The 13,948-nt window shown below is 35.6% G+C and overlaps 1 protein-coding gene across 1 annotated transcript in view; it reads right to left on the bottom strand.

Annotated features, from left to right (window-relative positions):
* LIPH (lipase H) overlaps positions 1–11,818 on the bottom strand; it is a 36,058-nt gene extending 24,240 nt beyond the window's left edge. The window contains exon 1 of the mRNA XM_011382151.1: positions 11,664–11,818. Coding sequence (XP_011380453.1) covers positions 11,664–11,745 — 82 coding nt within the window. The 5' untranslated portion in view covers positions 11,746–11,818. The remainder of the gene's footprint in view (positions 1–11,663) is intronic.
* Positions 11,819–13,948: the final 2,130 nt, after the last annotated feature.

Genomic DNA, 13,948 nt, shown 5'->3' with positions numbered 1-13,948 from the left:
AGAAGAAAGGGGACAGGACTTACAAAAGTGACTTACAAAAGTGAGAGAGAGGATGTGAGTTCCGATATCGGAAAACAAAAGTAGAAATGCTGGAGACTTCTGCTTGAAAGGGAGTGGGGCGCTGGAAACAAACTAAAGATCAAGTTGCAAGATGACAGAGGGAGTGGTAAGGCTTTGGGGTCCTTGGGTATTGAGGCAGCGATATTTTGTAACATTAGATAAGGCTTTGGTTAAGAACCACGATAAAATAATAGTTAAAAGCAAACCTCTGCTTAACATTGGTATCCAGACACAAAAATGTAATGATTAGGAAGACCGTATTGTATTTTTAATTATAAGAATTATTTAAAACTATGTTGTGACCCACTCTCCCGCATCCTGCTTGGCTGAGAGAGATAAAGCCAAGTAAGAGATAAAGTTTTGCAACAAACAATTCCATAGCTGCAAGTTGGAGATGGTCCTTTAGGATATCCAGGAGAAGGGGCAAGGGCCGTCAATGACCATCCTTGAAGGGAGGAGAAAGAAGGGGAAGACTGCCCAACAGAAGACAAGAGTGCCTTGGGAAACATCTCTTTTGACTTCCTCCAATAGGAATTTAGGAACCATTTGCCCTGGGCCCCTATTCTTAGTGAATCTACACTTACACACCTAGTAATTGTTGCTTCCTCATCCTGAGCCTCAGAGTAGCTTTCTTCCTGGGGTTTATACACACCTTTTCTTAATAACTCGGGTCCATTCGTGTACGCTTTTATTGGAAACTTCTTGCAAAGGCTCCGGCACTCAAAAGTGAGTGAAATTTTAAAATAGAATGAGCAAAAGAAGCTCAAGTAGAAGGGTAAAGATTAAGTGAGCTTTGAAATTCCTCCTCCTAGGAAATAGTGAGCCCCAAATCACTCTTTCTTCTTTTCACTCTACACCATCAAATAGCATGTGCAGTGAGGCATGCTCATAGTATAAATACTGTCTTTACTTTTTTCCTCCCCTCCCCCTGCTTTATTGAGATATAATTGACAAATAATCTTGTGTAATTTTAAGGTGAATGATGTGATCATTTGATATACATATATATTGTAAAATGATTACCACAATAAGGTTGTTAACACACCCTTCACCTCACATAGTTACCTTTATATGGGGGGTGAGGGGTGGAGAAGATTTAAGATCTACTCTCTTAACAAATTTTAAGTATACAAGACAGTATTGTTAACTATAGACACTATTCTGTGAATTAGATGTGAGAACTTATTCATCTATGTAAATACTTTTTCCATCTGTTGGCGCCTTTCATTTTTCTCTTCCTGTAGATCTCACGCTCCTGGAGAACATGGACTGAAACTTGTCTGGTGCTTGCAGAGCAAGTCTCAGAGTCAATGATTGACTGTTCGGTCACTTTATTGAACAGTGTCATAGAATAGGGTTGAGCCTCTCGGTCTTAGTCATAAGTAAAACTAGGTTTTGTTCCTGGTTGTGTAACTGACTCACCAGGGAGTCTGAGGAAATTATGTCACCTTTCATTTGCCACCTACCTGCCCAAGAGAGGAATGCTGTGGAGATTAATTAGGAATAAGTTCATACTGGGGAAGATAGAGATCCCTTTCCAAAGAAGGGAACTGTTTATGTCTGTTCATTTGAGCCAAATGAGCAATATTAGGCCAGTGTGTCAAAACTCACATCTTCAAGTCCTTGGAAGGCTCAGAGAAGACTTGTGAAGTTTGGGCCCAGCCTATTTTTCAGCAGCAACTGCCCACTTCACATCTATGGAATGGCTCAGTCAACCTCCTTGACTTGCCGAGTCTTTACTATAAGCCCTTAAAATGGGAAGTTACTGAAAGGCAAGAGGAGCAAAACAAATGGATTTTTATTTTTCACTTAATAGAACCACTCGGACTTCATATATTTTTTAACGTCTTAGTTATCTTTATAATGGCATTATGCTCTGAAAAAGTCCATTGCAAGTACTAGATTCCTAGTTCCTCTCTCTCAGCACTAAATATTATAACGGCTTTACATATATTATCTCTCATCCTCAGAGGAAATGTGCAGTTCATTCAACAAGAGCCTTCTCTATCCTAGGTTCTGTGTCAGGTGGCATTTCCAGGGGAGAGTTAGGCTTCAATGAAACAAAACACATACATAAGTATAAAACTGCAACCTGTGATATATGCCATGTAACGGAGATATGGTGTAAAATGAGAATTTAAATAGAGAGTTTGGCCTGGTGTGGGAATCAGGAATCTCGTTCTCTAATCATCTGGAAATAATGTATCTAAATACCAACGATGGGACATCTCTTTTGTGAAGTATAACAACAATATACTGAGAGGCAAATTCAAGTTTCCCAAGCTACTAAGTTTTAGTTTCACAGATTTTTACTTTTATTACCAAGACTTAATGTTTCAGGAATTATATCCTTTTTCATTATGCGCTTTATTTGCCTTGAATTCTACCAAATGACATTATAATCACAACTTGGCTTTCTTTTTGTTAGCATTTGCCTAGCAAGTTTTATCTTTTTTAACCCTTTGAATCCATTTGTTTTAAGGGGTCTTATATATAGCACCTAGCTGGGCTTTACCCTAGCTCCTTTATCCCTCTCATACATGTCCTTCAATCGATCTCCTGCATCTAATTCCACCTTGGTGTCTGCTTTCTAGAGAACCGAAACTGACGCAACTGGATTTAATACTGCAATGCTGTTATTTTCTCATTTTAGTGCTTTCTTACTTTTTCCTATATGGATTGCCCTCTCTCTTTGTTGTTTTCTTTTATGTATTCTTTCTCATACTGGGAGGTTTATAACCTGCTCTAATTTTTCTGGCCATTGTCCTTATAACTTTATATGAAATACTAAAATCTCAGTTTCATGGTATGTAAATGTGTGGACTACAGGCCACAAGCAGATTACATGCAGAACTGCTCCAGACTTAGGTGTACGGACTCAATTATCCACCAATGTAAACCCCTTGCAAGGATTTTGGTCTTCAGGAAACTGTATCTCAGACTGTTATGGAGCATACTGCTGACTTCTGCCATGTGTCCTGCTGCTAAGCTCTGTCAGAACAGTTTTCTTTCTTTGCTCTGCTCTAATTCTTACTTCAGTAACTTGAGACAGTATCTAACGATCCTCTGTTATACATGATTAGAGCATTAGCACACTCAATACTTCTCCCTACTCACCTGAATTCTACCTTCTGACTTTTATTAATTGTAAAATTATTTTTAGTTCATCTGGTGATTCCTTTTTTAGTTTGAAAATAAATATTTAAGCCCTGTATTAGTATATCAATCACAGAAAATTTCTGCTCTATTTACTGTATCTGTACTATCATTTCCTGCTAAGATGAGAAAATTAAGGCACTTCTCTCCTTCAGACATATACACACACTCACACAAACATACACTTTTTGTTCCCATGGTCGAAATGCAGTCAATCTTTATTATTTGTGGATTTCATATTTGTGCATTCACCTACTCAAGATTTGTAATCCCTAAAATGACATGTTTTTGTGGCCATTCACAGACATGCGCAGTGTGACAAAAACAAAAATTTGAGTTGCTCCACATGCCCACACTCAGCTGAGGTCAATCGCCACAATGCTCTGCCTTCTCATTTTAGCTCTCACGATAAATGTTTTTCTCACTGTCTATTTACTATTTACTATTAGCTTTTCGCTTCCTGTACTTTTTCTTGGTGATTTCGCTGTTTAAAATGGCCCCTAAGTGTAGTCTTTACTGCCTGGTGTTCCTAAACTCAAGAAGTTTAGGAATGTCTTAGCTATACCTCTCTTAGATATACATTACAGAGAAAATACATAAGTTAGAGAAGCTTTGTTCAGACATGAGTTATAGTGCTGTTGGCCATGAGTTCAGTGTTAATGAATCAATGATATATATTAAATAAGGTGTCTTTAAACATAACATAAGATTATGTATTGATCAGTCAACAAAATTATAACCAGAGTCTCTCAAGAACCTAACCCCATAGTTTCCCTAGGAGCGATGGTTCAGTATTTGTTAATCTAGTGATTACAGTGACTTTACAGAACATAACTACCATAAACAATGAGAATGGGCTGTATATGAAAGTTATCTGCTGTATCCATATTCTCCCCAGTTATACGATTTAGTTCTACAATGTACACAATCACTGCTTACAGTGAGTCCCTTTCTTGGACTTCTCCATTCACCTCTGGGTGCAGGCTCTTGCTGTCTTTTCAAGAAGGGCTAATAATGAATCATATATTTCTTAAGTTTACTCATATCTGTAAATGAAATCCTTGGCCTAAACGATGACCTAACTTTGAACAATATTCCTTTCCTCTAAGATTTATAGATGTTATTCTTTTTTTCTTGCATTGAATTGCACTTCAGAGAACTTTTCTCTTTAAATGTTACTTGTTTTTTTCATATCACATACCTGAAACATTCTTTCTTTATTCTGAAATAACTTCTCCCACTAGTGTAGAAACTCCAAGATAACTGAACTATTTGTCTGTTTATCCATTGTTGTATTCCCAGTACCAAGAAAAGAGCCTGGCTCAGAGTTGGCATCAATAAATATTTCCTAAATAAATGAACATCAACCTGTTGATACATTACTCAGCCACTTGAAATGATCCATCAGAATACTACGAAGAGTATATGATGTAATATTTATAAAATAAATGGAATATGAAATGGCACATGCATTATGACAAACTATGTAAAAATATATCTGCAGATGACAAGGCCTGGAAAATAATACACAAACAAAAAAAGGAGTCATGTATTCCATTTCTGATGTTCTTAGTTTAAAATTGCCTAAAATTTAACCTTTTCTTCTCAGAATTAATAACATTTTAAAATAAAAAGGAAACATTAAATTTATCTTATTTGGGGTCACATTACAAATTAGTTTAAGCTCCTTGAGGGCAGGTACTGTGTTAATTTTTTTGTCCAATGTTGTGGTCCTAGTGCATAGTTCACATAGGAACTAGTTTTGTTGTTGGATCCTAAATTCTCAGACAATTTGGAAGGAATGCAAACACTAAATATTTGTGAACAGCAAATTTGTTAAATTGCTTCACCCTCATATAGTTTTTTAAGTTCTACTTTATGGTAATATTTCTAAAATGATTAATTATTTGTATGCCTTCAGAAAGCAAACTTCCTTTTAGTTATTTTTTTCATTTTGTTTTGTTACAAAGTCAACTTTGTTCCTAGGTAGCATTAAAGAGCCAAACCAAGTAACCACAGAACATGTTAAACTGGTTTCTACAACTTAACCTCTTATTAGAGTTTATGTGAAACAGGAGAAACTTAGCCTTTTCTTTTCAGACTATTTTAAAATTCGGTTACTCTGAAATATCATTTCCTGTTGACAAGTGGAAAATTACAATGGGATGTCTCCCATCCAAGGAGGAATTCAGACTTCCGTGTAAAACAGGCTGATTATCATTTATTGCCTTCCCTCTGTTATGTTAAAAGAAACTTATCCAAGTAGGATGTCAGGAAAATCTGGCTATGACATCTTCACAGACAACATATTTATGCCTGAGATGTTTTGTTATAATCTAACACATGGTCACCCATGGACCAAATCCAGCCATGCCTATTTATGTATTGTCCATGGCTGCTTTTCTGCTATAAGGCAGAGCTGAGTGACCAATGGCCCACAAAGCTAAAAATATCCACTATCTGGCTCTTTACAGAAAAACGGTCTAATGTCCTAAACAAAAGTATAACACGATTTTGAAAAGAGCACAGGTTGTTGAGTTAGGTCTAGGTCTGAGGTCCAACTCCATTGCCTGCTAGCTATGTGACCTCTAGTAAGTAATTACCTAATCTCTCTGGGCCCCAGCTTCACGTGTATAAAATGATCGTAGTGCCAATCTGTTAGGCAGGGCTTACAGAGCTATATTGAGCCTAGGGCAAAAGAAAAACCATTATGTATATATACACTTATCAAAATATCCCATATTTTCAATCAAGTGTGAAAATTTCGTGAAAGCTCTACAATCAGAAAACATGACTATATATATATAATCCTTTTCATCATTCAGTCTGTTCACACACCACAGTCAACTCCCATAAACTGTCCAGCAAGGAAATGAAGGTGGCATGGGCCCAGGAGGCTGGCTGATTGGAAATGACTTTTCTTATAGTACAATAACAGAGTTGTAAAACGAACAATAGTCTATATTTACTTAAAAAGTTGATATTTTGTTCATCATGGACTTATTTGCATTTTCATCTTTTAAAAATATTGCATTAGAATATTATCTATGCACATAATTTATGATGCATTAATAGAATAATGCATTCTCATATGCCTTATTAATGATATGCATATTATCATTTATATTAAAATATCAAATGATATTAAGATATGATTTAAATATTGCATTAAAATAGCATGAAAAATAACATATTTTTATTGTGTTAAAAATCATAAATATAATTTATCTTGATTACTGAGTTTTGGTGTCTCTTCCCCGCTTAAATTTTGTACCTGGTGAGCGCCTCACTTGCCTCACCTTAATCCCAGCCTTCCTGTCAGAATTGTTGTGAGAATGGAGATAATGTCTATGAAGTGCCTAAATTAAAGCATTATCTGAGATGTAGTAAATATTAAAAAATTAGTAATTGCTGATGATGTTAATAATAAGTTGGGTTACTAGGACTCATCTCACAGGGTTGTTATGAAGACTAAATGAAATAATGTAAGTAAATCACTTAGCATGGGATTTTCTATAAAGCAAGTGCTCAGTAAGTATTAATTCCTTTTCTTCCATTATTTTGGAAGGATTTTGGAAAAGAAAAACTTTATTTGCCAGTATACAAGTGGCAGTGCTTCACTCTGACCAGAGAACTGAATTTGGTTCTGGCTTTGACATTAAAAAGGTAAAACAAATAAACTATTTGGGCCATCATTTTTCTCATATTAAAATGAGAACTTGGTTCCTCATTCCTTAGAGACTTAGCTAATCTCTAGCATTCTTTTTGTGCACAAAATTCTAAGATATGCAGGCCAGTTGATTTAAAAGGACAAGAGGCATTTATTCAGACAAACAAATTTCCAGGGCAGTCTTATAACCAAAGACAACCCAAATCTAAAATAATAAATGTAGCAAGATTAAAAGACCTGAAAATTAAATTAAAATTTCAATTAAAAGACCTGAAAACAACCATACTTAATCTTGTAATTAGGCAGTTGATCAGATAGGTGTTTTGTCACCTTTATTTCAAGCAGGGTTTCTTTTTTTTGGCTAACTGAACAAATACCTTTTGGCTAACAAATATGGTTCCACATGCTACAATAAAAATAAATCTTGAAAACATTTTGATAAGTTAGAGGCCAACCACACACACACACACAAAAATACATATTATGTAATCTAATTATATGAAGTGTCTAGAATAGTTAAATCTGTAGAGAAAGAAAGCAAATTAGCAGTTGCACAGGGCTGGAGTATAGGAGAGATAGGGAGATTGTGGTGTGATAGCTAAAGGGTACTAGGTTCCTTAATGAGGTCATAAAAATGTTCTAAAATTAACTGGTGATAATAGCACCATATCTGTGAATATACTGAAAACTACTGAATTGTATGCTTTAATTAGTGAATTGCATGGCATGTGAATTATATCACAATTAAACTTAAAAAAAAAAAAATTTCTATAAGTTTACCCTTTCATGGAAAGACCAGAGTAAAAAGAAGAAAAGTCTTTTAGAGGTGACTGAGCAGAAGTTTTACTTTTTTTATCCAAATCAAAACAGGCTCCTAGTTTTCCAATTTGTTTTCTTTCCCCTTGGAGACTAAAGTTGATAGACCTCTATTTTCTACCACTGAAGGCTGAATAAAGTCCCCAACTTGGTCAGTCTGTTATTGGCGGAGAGGGGGCGGGGAGTGGGCAGGGAGGGGCAGAGAGACACAGTGCCCTCTTGATTGAAAGAACATATCTGCTTTTAACCACAGGCTATATTTCTCTAGAATACAACTGAGATTGACTTATTTTAGATGTTTCCCTAGATTGACTTATTTCAGATGAGTCCCAGTTGGATAGTCCCTGAGACAAGACTAAGCACTGACAACCCCGCTCCCTTTCTGATGAAACATCCAAGGGATCCTTTTGCTTTGTTTTAGCAAGAGACATTGGCCTGAAATTAAATGAAGCTGCCCATGCTGTCTCAGTGCCATGCTCAGTTCTGGCTTTTTAGTTTCTGCCTGCTTTCGGAGAAACTGATAGCATTTCTCACATTTCTGATTGGAAGGAAAACTTCTACAAAAAGAGGAAACTCCTCATTCACATCTAAGAGGGTGTCGGTAAAAATAAAAGATGATGGAGCTGTGGACAGAAATAACCCACTGATGGAGCATGTGAGATCTTACTCCCCAGCACATATCATCAAGTTGGCTCAAATAAACTCTTATAAAAATTCTAAGAAAAAGAAAGAAAGAGATAACCTATTGATAAAAGCAATTGTGAGTATGAGTAAGAGGACAGAAAGTTCTGAGATTCTCTGAGACTCCATAAGTCAAGGGTAGGTTCCCATTAAACAGCTCAATATGACTGAGTCAGGTTATTAAAATTCAAAATATCAGTTTCTCTCATTCCCATGGTTGGGGTGACATTTAGTCCACTAACCTCCAAACCCAAGTGACAGCAGTGAAGTTCCACCCAATTTAATCTTGATGCACAATATCCAGACAGGAAGTAAAACAGGCATGACCCTGACTCGCACTTCTTTTATGTCAAGTTTTGGGTTCCAAGGTGTGCTCAAGCTATCATTTTCCCCCACCCCCAAACATGACACACATGTGTGGTAATAATTTCTTTAGAACAGAGGTCCACAGTCAGGTATACTGACTCAATGCTGCCTGAAAATATTCACTGAGATTCAGACCAGGATTAAGAGATGCATTGTCAAGTGTTCTGCATGCTGGGCAATGAATGCTAGTCAGTGTCTGGGACACAGCCCACCACATGTTAATTGATGAAGCCAGGACATTTCCAGTAACCTGCACTTGAGCACACTCTTATGCTTGCCTGAAAACACTGTTTGGAAGGTATTCCAAAAGTCCCAGAAATAAAAATCTCTTTAGATCAGAAAATCTGACTTAAAGAAATTAGAAAATGAATTGGACTCCTATTTTTAAGAGTAGAAGCGGGACGTGATATGTCCCTGCCATAAAATTCTACTTAATTTTTTAAATTTGAAAAGTAACTCGGTGTATATTTTTATGCAGAGGACCACCTGAATTTGGCATTAAAAACCTGTCCTGAGCTAGATTGTAAAGCGTTCATAGCTGGCTAGAACCAAAACGGGTGGAATATCTCAGTCCCCTCCATGCCCCGCCAACTCCCTCCATCCACTCCTGGAAGAGACAGGCAAAAAGCATGTGGGCAAAATGCCCTGTTGGATGGAAGGATCTCTCTGTTTTTAACCACTGGCTTGTATTTCTTTCGGATACAACTTAGAAAACAAATCAGATGCCAGATTTCTTCACTCTTATCTCTTAATCATGTGCAAAATATGCACATTCATACTCCACCTCCTCACTTACCTTTGCCTCTGTGTTAGAGAAGGATGAGTCACACACACAAACACACACAGAGTATAAATCATCTGGAGAGGATTTCCAATATCTTAGGAAACAATTCTCTCTGTTTTTGGCACTAAGTATTTTCTCTAGGAAAATATCTACCTAGTTTTTCACAAGTTTCTATAGGCCAAAATGTTGATAGAGTAACTTTAAAAAAACCTTATGACAACAGCCTTAATTCAGAACAATATTTATCAGCCTGTTTTCCTTGGACCATCTGAAGCTGAAAAACCTTGAGGTTTTGTTAAAAATGCAGATTCCAAAATCTTAGCCCAAACCCCCTGAGTCTGGACCTCTGAAGAGAGAGTCTCTGCATCTTTAACAAATTTCCCACCTGATTCTGGTGCACTCTAGAGTTTACTGTATCCACTGGTAAGATTATAACAAACACTCCTATCATGATTTCACAAAGGTTAGAACAATGAAACCAAAATCTCTAAAAGTGAATAACTTGTATCCTTGGGATTTCTGAATCATATCCTAATGCTTGCTAATTTTTGGATTATAAGTCAAAGAAGGCAAAAGCAAAAAGTCAAAGTATCTGTGATAGATAATTTTTGCTATCAGATGTATATCATTCAACACCCTCCCCCATGGAAGTTCCAAGTTCATGGTTTTGCAGATACAGAGAAGTCTATGTTTAGCTTACAGCTATAATTGTCTTTTCCTTCTGGCTACATAAGTTTATTGTGGTGTGTCTCTGCTTAGATTCTATCACGCAGTAGTGAGTTTTTGAAGATCATTTAAAACAGGATTTTACTAATGAGGTAACATTAAGTAAAAAGGTCACAAAAAAATTAAGTTGCAGCTTTGTAAATAGAGATATGTAATGGGAGACTGAAAGCAAGTAACCACAAATCATCAGGTTTTTGTGTTAGGGTTAGCACTCTCTCCTCTTAAGTTATCTCTAAATTTATGTTCATTTTTAAAATTAAAAAATGATAATAAACACACATTTTAAATGTTGACTTCTCAGTTAAAAATATCATCACTTGTAAAATTTTAACTTACTATTAAATCAACTTCAAAAGCACAAATAAAGAAAAATGTATTTATAAGCCTCAAATCCCAATATAACTATTTTAGTTTTTCCATTTTCCTTCTAAACTTTATTTACAGGCATACATACATGATTTTAACATAGTTGTAATTTTAGTTTATCTACAAATTTGAGTTCTGTTTTTTCTACTTTGTGTTATTTTATAAACATGTTTGTACACTTCTGCACAGCTTCAGAATTATTTTAAAGGCTATATTTTTTAAAAAGTTGATATACTATACTTTATTCTTGTATGTAAGAACACTTCTGCTGTAGCTAGTTTCAAGTTATTATAAATAACAGAACTATATTCGTATATGTTTTTTTTCTCTTCCTTTTAAAAGAAAAAATGATTTTACTATTTTGAAGGGCATGAAGATTTTTATGGCTCCTAATTTATAACACATTTACTTTCAAAAAATGATACCAATCTTCATTACCATAAGCTATGTGAAAAAGAACTGGATTTCTAAAAAGACTGAGAGGTGTTGAGGTTTTTTCAAAGCCTTTCACTTTATTTTTGTTACTGTTTTAATTTTTATTTCTTTATTATGATTAATAATTTTTAAGCTATCAATATGCCAGGCACCATTCTAAAGGGTTTACACATATAAAAACCACATTTTTTTCTCTAGGAATAATTTATAAGCTCTCAATGCATGAAAGCTATAAAAATCTACCCTCCATATATATTAAATATTATAATAAAATAAAAGTTTTCATTTTCAGAAAATAAATAATCTTATTTCATAGAGGTGGAGAGCCATAGTAAAAGTACTCTATTCTAGATTTTCCAGCATATTCAATTTTTGTACCTCGGAATAACAAGTTAAGTCAAAGGAATAAGAGTTTTTCATTACTGAGAAAAATAATTTTTTTTTCAGAATTAGAAAGTTCATTTAGTCTATATCTTCTTTTTAAAAAATGATCGGACGAAACTTTAAAAAGTTCATTAAGGAACTAGGATGATAAAATGCAAAATGACAATAATTCTAATAACTTTTAAAGTATATAAGAAAACCATTCAATAAATGACCTACCTGATCTCACCAAGCACATCAAACTGATGAAGAAGTATAACCTCAGCATATGGAAACTGGAGAGAGTGTGTGTCACATTCATAAGAAGAATGATTTCCTTCACAGAGCCTTAGAGTTTGCACTGAGGGCTTTGCTCAGAGAGAGCTCAGATAACTAATCCAGCGGTCTGGTGACAACAGGAAGTTCCTGAGAGACTGCTGACAGTCCCAACCCTTTCAGGATGTTTGACTCCTCCTTTTTTCAATAAAAGGTCAGGTACAATTCTATCTTACACAGGTTTATGCATATCTTAATATTATAATACGTATTTGCAGAATGACGAGTTCAAAATAGTTTCATTCTTCGTGGGCGGTTTATTAGTCGTTTGGCTTGGTGTGTTGAAATCAAGTGTGATCTGAGATATTTTTGCCTGCTGTTCTTGTGAATGAAATAAATCCAGTTAATATTCTGTTGGCTTGTGTATACAAAACTGATTTTTATGTTAATTCACATACTCATTCCTTACAGGGCAGTCTTAAGGTTTTATTAAGAATGTTTCATTAAGTCCAATCATATACCGACATTTGCCAAAATATATTTCAGATCAAGGGAACCTTTTTAATGATATTATATGTCTTATTTTTATTTCTTCTTACCTATTAGCTCTTTTTTTTCCCTTTCTTTTCTTTCTTTTGAAAAAGTAAAAGCAAAGACTTTAAATAGAGAACTATGCCAGAATCCATCCTTGGTGTTGGAAGTAACTAAACTCGTGCTCCATAGCTACAAGGCAATTTAATCCCTTTTCTGGTAGAAGCGTTTACAACACTTACTTAGACTTCTGGTGGTCTGATGAGCTTAAAAATAAATTAATAAATAAGAAATAAAGACATAACAAATTAAGAATATATTTTCATCCAAAGCATCAGGCAAAAGCCACTTTAGTCATTTAGGATTATCTATTTGAAGTCTGAATTTATTAAGTAAGAGCATCTCTGGTATGTTTATCAGTTCTCAGCAGCCCCTTTTACAGGGAATTCCTTGTAGGAAGTTGATGCTAGCAATGCTTCCCAAGGAATCAGTATATCAGAAACACCTGGGGAGCTTTAAAATATTGTGTATATGTTTCTGTGTCACACCTCACTTAATGAATGCCAAGACTTCCTAGCACAGGTCCACTGACATGGATTCAAATCCCAAGTCTTCCACTCACTAGTTGTGTGGTCTTAAGGAAAATATTTAAGTTCTGTAAGTCAGCATTCTCAATTGCAAGATGGAGATAATAAAACCACACATCTCGCAGAGTTGTTATGTGGATTAAATGAGATATAGCTAAAGTTCTTAGTACTGTGCCTACTACCAAAGTTAAGTGCATCAGCCTCGGTAACCATTGTTATCACCTAACTGGTCACACAATCTGCACCTTTCCCCTCCCTCAGAAGGTGGGCTGCACAGCGCTGAGAGGGGGATCAGGTTGAGAGTCTCTGTGGGATTTTAAGAATGGAGGGCACCTTACAGTGGTGATCTTTCAGGGGAATGACTTTAGTCAGCACTTTAATCTCTTTTTGTGTTTTGTGTCCTGCTTGGAGAAATAAATTAGTGAGATGTTAATAGGAAAACCAGCTAGGTGACCTACTAGCTTGTTTACTTTTCCATTTGCAAAAAGCTTTACTAATTTGAAAACAGCAGCCCTCTGGAACAAATGAAGAATTGTTTCACATTCTCTTAAGAATTGGTTATGGAAAACATTGCTCCCTGTTGGATCGGTGTACTTGCCTGATAAATGTTTGTTGAGCTCTTATCAGTTTTAGTACTATGCGAAGTGTTTATCTAGACAGCCAACATACATTTTCCCAGAAACTAGCCAATTATAGGAATAAAAATCATTTCCGTGGGTAGGCTTTGTGTTACTTTTAACATCTTTGTGTTACTATTAATGATTGTTCCACTGGCGGGCACATAAGGTCCCCCAACTTCCTAGCTGTATGCTCCTTTCTACTTCCAGCGTTCAAAACAGCACAAGAATCAATGAGAGAACTCACCCCCTCTTTTTTGGGTTAGTGAGAAATATTAAATATAAAAACCCCAAAACATTCCAAAGAATAGGGGAAGGGGAGAGAAAGGGAGGACTTATGGGAGAATGGATGTGACTATAAAGAAGTAGCACAAGGAATCTTCGAGAGGTGGGTTAGTTCTGTCCTTTGATTGTGGTGGTGGTTACAGGAATCTACTCATGTGATAAGATTGCATAGAAACATAAACACACAATACACACACACACACACACACACACACACACACACACACAC

This window comes from Pteropus vampyrus, unplaced genomic scaffold, assembly GCF_000151845.1.
Source record: "Pteropus vampyrus isolate Shadow unplaced genomic scaffold, Pvam_2.0 Scaffold14, whole genome shotgun sequence".
Classification (NCBI taxonomy): domain Eukaryota; kingdom Metazoa; phylum Chordata; class Mammalia; order Chiroptera; family Pteropodidae; genus Pteropus; species Pteropus vampyrus.
Note: the sequence above shows the minus strand (reverse complement) of the source record. Positions and strands in the feature narration are given on the sequence as shown.